Source organism: Lissotriton vulgaris, unplaced genomic scaffold (assembly GCF_964263255.1).
Source record: "Lissotriton vulgaris unplaced genomic scaffold, aLisVul1.2 SCAFFOLD_1872, whole genome shotgun sequence".
NCBI lineage: Eukaryota > Metazoa > Chordata > Amphibia > Caudata > Salamandridae > Lissotriton > Lissotriton vulgaris.
Window position 1 is genome coordinate 368804 of NW_028248775.1, and position 8170 is coordinate 376973.

Consider the following 8170-nt stretch of genomic DNA (forward strand, 5'->3'; position numbering starts at 1 on the left):
AGCAGGGTTTCCGTTCTCCCACAGAACTGTGCTTAGAGATCTAGAACCTTAGTGAATTAGGGTGACCCAAAACTCACCTTAGTATCAGAAATCCCCTTACCGAGCTAGCTACAGTGTCTCATTGGTCATAACAAACTCCCAATGACTTAGACAAACCAGAACATGAACTTTAAGGTACCTCAGGTATCGTGGAACACATGAACACTCTTTCGCTTTATAATCATTTCAAACCACAACGGGGAGTAAAAGAACACACGTGCAAGTTTGAAATATTTATTTTTCAATGCAAGGTTCTCAAACGCAGTATCTTATATAATACCAACATACATATTATAAAAATCAGAGTTATCAGCTTAGTCACTAGTCCATAGTAAGCGAACGGTGATAGCATATTATAATGCAAAAATCTATAGAAATCTGTATCACCTATATTTCGCGCACCCTATTTAGCATACTATATTAGGTCTAAGAAGGTCTCATTTGGGTTTTAGCAGGGCGGGCCCATACCTCTAAATGTCAGCAGAAGAAGATCACATCATCAGCTACCAACTCTCTTTGTGCGAAGCACCATCAAGTGTGTTGATTCATTCCCTGTAACTCTATCTTAAACCCGCGTAGAGCCCAATGTTGGCAGCAACATTATTTGTGTTATGTCTAATGTGGTGCGAGGATCAGGCCTTCCAGCAACCTTGTGTTAGGTTATTCTTAGAGGCTATAGATCTCAGTGTGCAGACAGTGTACCAGGCACGACTGATATCCGAGCAATAACATATTATTCTCAATAAATCACATCTTTCGTCTAGGTTGAAAACTACAATAATAATTATGTGCCGTGTGCAAGCTGAAGCCGAAGGAAAGTATGTCGTTTAAATATTTAATAAACTCATGCTAACTTAACACAATATATAGAAAAGCATTAACTATATGACACCCTACCCGAGTCATTATTGGAATCTGGGGACCCCCACTGAATCAATGTTCAGACTACAAATTATTTTTTCCCTCCATTATTCTAACACATGAACTAGGATAGTATTCTCCACCCATTTATCATTTGTTACAAACAAAATATATATAAAACACTTTATACTTAAAACCTATATTTTCTGTTTGTCACTAATCAATATTTGGGTTGTTTCCGCAGGGCAGAGCCATGAGCTGTAAAGTTGTGAAAGACTGGAATAGAGTGGACCTTTGCAGCTTTGCAGCGAGGGCACCAGGCTTCGGGTAGTCTGTGGCCTCTGAAGAATGCAACGGGCGAGCAGCTGGACCAGGGCCCTGGCTGTGGAAGAGTTCTTTGTAAAGTAGTTGACTCCTTTGCTCAAGACAGCTACAAAGCAGGCACCGGTGAAAGCGTCCGCAGCAATCGGCATCTTGTCCAGTGTTATAACAGACTATATGCATTGAAGGCGGGAAAAGCTTCCGAGGTTGGCCGTCTTCTTAATGTCAGGCTGCACAAATGAAATGCATGAGCATTTTTCATCATTAAGGGGCTGCTTGTGATGTACTAAACACTTTCAGAGGAGAGGAGGCCAATACAAGCAATGTGTGTAAAGGGTCTTCCCGTTCCGCGCATTACTAATGCACTATTGTACCCACCATGGGGGGGGCTGCATACCCACTAAGGCGGGGGGGCAGGCTGTATATCCACCATGGGGGAAGGGGAGGCTGTATATCCACCATGGGGGGAGGCTGCATATCCACCCTGGGGGGGGGGAGGCTGCATACCCACCATGGGGGGTGGGGGTTGCATACCCACCTTGGTGGGAGAGATTGCGTGTAGTGACTCTGACAAGAACTTGGCTTTGAGCTCAGAATTTCTTGTTTATGCAGAAACCCCGCAGAGGAGAGAGTCTTTCTGCGTGAAGTAAATCTTTGAGAAATCTTGAAGGTGTTCCTTACTAGTAATTAAGAATATTTGACAGTAAACTCAAGAATGAGACCTACAAAGAATATGGAGTTACGTTCACATCATCCTTCGTGATGTACCAGGTATTTTAAACAACCAATAGAAACCCTTATAAATGTACAAAATGTGGGAATACTTATGAAGTTAAAAAAAACTAATTTTTGTTCATGTCCTGCATGCGCACATAGGCTTAATTTGGATAGAAGAGAAAGTGTATAATATTAGAAATAAAATAATATCCTTGCATATTAAGGCAATATATTTTGATTAAATGTTCTCTCATACATCGCAGTAAAAGACACAAGGGAGAAAATGTCCTTGGTTTTTTAACTTCTGGGAAAAGCCCCGGTCAGACGGTGCATCACTCGCACAACTGTGGGCCCACAGGGAAGAGAATCTCTGAGCCTGGGCTGAATGTGTGGAAAAGCTTCTAGAGATACTGTATGATTGGAGGCCCTTGACTCTCAGACCCTTTTGGACCTAGAAGGTCACTGCTCAGAAAGGTTGCAAAAAACACAACGTAAATCGAGAAACCCAATGTTTCCTTTATGGCTGTCACAACACTTCTTCACGGATAACATGTTAGTGCGTCCACCTGAAGGCTCTGAGTCCCCAGTGCCTAAACTGTCTCTCTAAAACCTTACATCAAATATTACATTTTTACTGGGCTCGACTTCGCTATCTAAAGTTTTGCAAGTAGAAATGTGACGATGCCGCAACTCAAAGTTATCCAAAGCCTGTTTTCGGTGGTTTTTTTCCGTATGGCTTTTCTGGTGGACGATCCAGTTTCACTTTCTTAGTTATGCGGTGAAACTGCATTGCCCAAGCTTGGTTATTCCTTGCAAGCGCTTCAGTGATCTGAATGGGTTTTCCCACATTATGTACCGTTTGTGCTGGGGTCAAAGTGACCGCTGTATATACATGGACATTTTCTCTCAATATCTAAAAAGCATTTTTCTGAGAAAGCACTTATACAAACTCAGATTTCCCCAAATTCTCTTATGTTTTAGAGTTTTGCACAGAGTTTGTAAATAGATGTACAGTGAATTGTTTTAACATGGATCTGTGCCAAGAAATGCTTACTGCTTCAGCCAGAGGCACATTTCTAGGCCTGGTTCCATTCATTAAAACTTGCAACACTTTGCTTAATTTAATGCCTAATGTTTTGTACCTCAGTCTCTGTTTCTTAATAACTGTATTCTAAGTTCTCTTTGTGTTTGGCTTTAGAATGTGTATTGGATGCACACCTAGGAGCTGACTCCTGTAAATAAAAGTTTAATACTAATTATTTTGCATAATATTTAAAATTATTTTGTGATTGGATGTTGTTCGGTAATATTTAAACAAGAGACTTCTATGTAAACCTCCACTCTGAGATGTTTATCTGGCAAAGAAATGTGGGCGAAAGACCTGAGAGGCCAAGAAGGCGACGGTGTGAATTCCAACATTTGCAGAGGGGAAGCGGGCGGGGTAGCGTCACGACCTCAAGTACCTTGACTGCTACCTAATAGAGCTTCACCCCCCATCTTAGCCCTCCCTGCACATTGATCTGCAATCACTCCAACTACCCTTTTGCATTCAAATACCAATTCTTCAACTTAATTCATATCCCTGGTAGTAAGTCACAATTGTCGAAGGTACAATGATACTGATCCTCATTCTGTGAATTAACCTTTAGTTAGGGAATATTTTAACCACATCGCCCATGCTTTGGTTTATAAAGGACTTGGCAAATAAAGCCCCCTAAAACTAGTATTAGTGGTCAGTCTAATACTTCTCCCAATGGTAACCCTCATACTGATCTAATCCATGATAAATAACTTGTTTAAAATACATTTCATGAACAAAAGATGCCATGCGCAAAGAGTATAAAAGTAACATTTAAGTCAAATCTGATGAATGAAATCTGTTACATTTTATTTTTAATAATGGGACCCCTAATCTGAAAACTCATAATGTGGTACATTTAAGAGAATATAATGTAAATAAAATTGTTTAAAACAATGGGGTATAACAACCAGACCCTTCGGCCCCTCCCCTGTTGATCCCTCACATTCTGATTAAATTACAAATGGGGTTGAGACCACCATTCACAAAAATATTGTGTATTCTTTAAATATTGTATTATTTAAATGCAAGTATAGTAATAAGTACATTTATTCAGGTCAATAAATGTTTTGTTATATTTAAAACATTTTGATTTTATTATTCATGTTTTATATCCCTACATGGTTATTTCGTAGTTATTTGATATACTAGACTATTGAAAGTGGTGGTAAGTGTTAGTTGTGTAGATGAGGTGTATATGGATCTATATGATGTAGGTGTTTATTTTATTCATTTATTTAATATTTGGAGTTTTATGTAGCGCGAACGTGACCCAATTTGGGTATCATAGCACTGTACAAATAGCCGTCAAGTCATACAATATAGGGAAAGGAGAAAAACAAATGACAATCGAGAAGGAATAACCATGGAGTTACATATATACCGTGTATTGTTGAGCTTAACAGTTCTAAGAGCCACTGGAAGTCCACCCAACACGAGCCAGGCTGAAGAAGCCATTTCTGTAGAAGGAATTTTAGCATCAAGAGCTTTTTAGGTCTCGTCTAGTCGGGGCTTGAGCTGTCTCTTCGAGGCATGCTGTATTCAGGATATGTGCATAAAGCTCCGCCCACTTCCCGCCCATCTTTTTAATTGGCTCCTGTCCCTGTCCTTTGTAAATGGTGGCTTTTCATTGGTCAATAGGCTTAGTAGTCCCTCCTTAGTACCGTCTTGTCTCTTCTTGTAACCTCCCATGAGAACCCCTTCTGTTACATGTGTTGTTACTCCCTAGGTTTTAATTACAGCCTCAAGGCACTATTTTCTTAAATGGCCTCAGGTAATATAATAATAATAATAAAGTAGATTAATAGAGCGTGCGGCTGCCCCAGCAAAAGCAATGGATGGGCGACAGGCAGCAGAAAAGAAACTAAACTAAAGAGCAACAGGACTAAAAAGCAAGACAGGAACACTTGTAACAGACAAAAAGAAGGTAAAGCAGCAGAGGAGGGAAGAGGTGAGTTTTGATAGCATTGCGAAAAGCCAGATAATTATCCGTACTCTGAATGTGTAAGGGGAGAGAGTTCCAGAGTTTAGCTGCCAGTGTGTGAAAGGAACGCCCACCAGCATCTACCCGAGCGGAGTTGGCGGGTAGGGATATATGATGAGACAAGTTGGCCAAGGTGCCAGGAGAGGAGGAGTTTAGGATCTTGAAGGCAATACAGAGGGATTTAAACTCCACTCGTCTGGCCACCGGCAACCAATGCAGCTGACGAATCGGCCTTGAGATGGAACAAATTCTGGGAAGGCCAAGGGGAGTTCTGGCTGCTGCATTTTGAACCATCTGCAGTCTCATGATCTCTCTCTTATTGGCCCTCAGGTAGAGCAAGCTGGCATAGTCTAGTCTCGACAAAACTGAGGCCTGGACAATCACCTGCCTGATGGAAGGATCGAAAAAACCCAGCAATGCTTGGACGCCCGGGTTATATACCGTAACATGTTGCTGCCACTTTCTGAGTTTGGAACTGACAGCTGAGAGCCGAATCGACCCAGACACCTAGATTTTTCTCCACCTGTTTGGGGGCGGGTGCACAGCCCAGAGTGGCAGACCACCGGCGTTCACACCACAGCTCTGGATCTTTCCCTACCAGCAAGACCTCAGACTTACTGGCATTGAGCTGGAGGCAGTTGGTAGTCATCCACTCCGCGACAGCAGCGAGACGGCTCCGGAACTTATGGGCATCATGCAAACAGTCGACGACCATCAACTGCGTGTTATCTGCATACGACACAATTGCCAGCCCTCTACTACCGACCGCTGACAGTGGCTGGATATACAGATTAAAAAGCATAGGGCTCAAAGCTGAAGCCTCCGGCACACCCTGCTTGATAGTATGAACCCTGGAGGTGAAAGGGGGGGTGTTCCCTGGAAGGTCCTCTCCGAGAGAAAGGAGACGAACCAGTCCAGTGCAGGGCTCACAATGCCCACATTTTCCAGCCAGTCAATCAAAATACTTTATTCGGTTCATATCAAAAACCATAAAAGTATACTAAACATTTAATGTCAAGAAAAGGTTTTTAACAAAAGCCATAAAAGTACAACAGAGATATACAAGCTTAAAATACATACAGTACCTATTATCATTTCATATAAAATGCATCCTAAAAACTGTGTTACCATTTAAAAATATCCTCAGCTTCAATTAATTTAGGCTAATTCATAACAATGACTATTCCCATCTGGTTTTCTTCTTTAATCTTATTGCCGCAGTGAGGAAGTTAGCAATATTAAAAATCTCCCACACATTCGAGAGCAGCTGCAAATAATGGAGAGCTGGTTTAATTTGCATAAAGCCTTTGTCTTTTAAAATAGGAATAATAAAACGTTAACGAATATGAAGAAAGTGCTCACAGAAAAAGATAAAGAGCATTGTATCGTTAGTAGAAAAGCCATCACAAGAGCAGATCCCCAAATCTTCCTTCCTTTTCCACCCCAATGATCCAGCAAGGAGGAAATTAAATTGGTTCAACCTGAATCTGAGTAATAAAAAGCGAGGGTTTGGGTTAGTAACAACATTCAGGGATGGCTCATTTCGGTATTCACAGAAGTTAGGAGTCCTAACTTTAGGACTCCTAAATGCCTTCTGTGAATACAAAAAGTCTTAAAGTTAGGATTTTTCTAATTTTAGAAGAAGTAAAGTTAGGACTCCTAACTTCTATGAATACCGAAATGAGTAAATGCCTTCTGTGAATACCAAAATGAGTAAGTGCCTTCTTTGAATACCGAAATGAGTAAGTGCCTTCTGTGAATACCAAAATGGTAGTAAGTTTAGGATTTTGTCTTAAGTTAGTTCTGTGAATCGGGCCAATAAAGTCAAATGTATTGAGAAAGGTCATGTATCTTCTCCAAATGAAGAAAGTGATGATGAAGGTTGCTTTGCCTCAAGCTCCATGGGTAATGTAGTCACACACTAATGACTCAAGCAAACCTATTCGTTTAATGTCAATAGGAGGTATTGACATACATATTGCAGCTGATTCAGGTTCTCCATTCACCATTGTGAATGAAGCTATATGGTCCGACAAATTTGTTATAAAACTTGATCCTGAATTACTTCAACCTGATATTGCTCCGGAGAGTTACACGGGTGAACACATTGATCTACTAGGTTTTAGGAACCTTATGTTCGAGGCATGTGGGCTGCTGAATTCATATCTGTACATAGATCGCCGCCTAGTGTTGGGTCCGAATGATTGCACATTGTTGTCCTGGAAGAGTCTTCGAAGTATCACAAGATAGGTGGCTCCTCCCCTGGCCTACAGTGCGCATGGGCATCCTCTCCATCCTCAGATTGTTTTTTTCCGCCATTGGGTTCGGATGCAATTTCTAACTCTGAGTTCGGAATCGATTAAAAACTTTAAAAAAAAGGCCAAAAGGCCTTCGGGGTCGTCGGTATTGTTATTCGATCGGTGCCGACAACTTTATTCCTGGTGGTTTATACTCAGAACGTCGAATCGGGCCGCGTGGCCTTTTCGACACCAAGGGACCTATCGTCAATGGAACGAAGTCCATTCAAATGATGCCCCAACTGTAACTCGAAATTTCTACACATAGATAAACACCCTGTGTGTAACAAGTGTTTATCTCCAGAACACAATGAAGCCGACTGCTTAGCTTGTGCGCAATTTCGATCAAAGAAAACACTTCGGGTTCAAAGAGCAGCGAGGAAGACGATGCAGAAGCCAGCGCCTGACCCGGAAAATATCTTTGAAGACGACGAAGAGGTCATCGAAGCTGAAGACTCAGATCAGCAGTCGGAGCAGGGGTCGGAACATGACTCCAACTACTACATTGACGAAGAAGAAGACATCGTCGAGGTAGGGGACGATGATCCAGGCATCAGAGCCCCGGCGAGGACACTGGGCCAACCGTGAGTACGGAGCCCAGTACATTTACTGGTACGCTTCCAGAGGCTCAGGTCGAGGCATCGCCGGAAGGCCTTAGCCAAGATGAAAACATCGATTCTATAGCCCCGCAATTCAGCCCGGCTAAGAATATAAGACAAGAGCCATTGGTGCAACATTACCATACATTGGTAAAATTGAAACCGAAAGTAATGGAAGCAAAACAGAAACCAAAACTGATAGACTTTATAGTCTTCGGACCGAGAAGTGTGGATCCATCGGAGCCAACAAAACACAAAATGGTCGTCGACCCGG

General features: G+C 41.8%; 1 protein-coding gene across 3 annotated transcripts in view; it reads left to right on the plus strand.

Annotated features, from left to right (window-relative positions):
• LOC147663832 (uncharacterized) overlaps window positions 1-3191 on the plus strand; it is a 141628-nt gene extending 138437 nt beyond the window's left edge. Inside the window, exon 6 of one of the 3 annotated variants that reach the window (XM_086950172.1) lies at window positions 1145-3191. Coding sequence is in view for 1 of the 3 variants with exons in the window: in XM_086950173.1 (XP_086806299.1) it covers window positions 1145-1164 (20 nt within the window). In the remaining 2 variants the exon portion in view is untranslated. The remainder of the gene's footprint in view (window positions 1-1144) is intronic. The other 2 variants (XM_086950171.1, XM_086950173.1) reach the window with 2 other exon arrangements.
• The last annotated feature ends 4979 nt before the right edge of the window (window positions 3192-8170 follow it).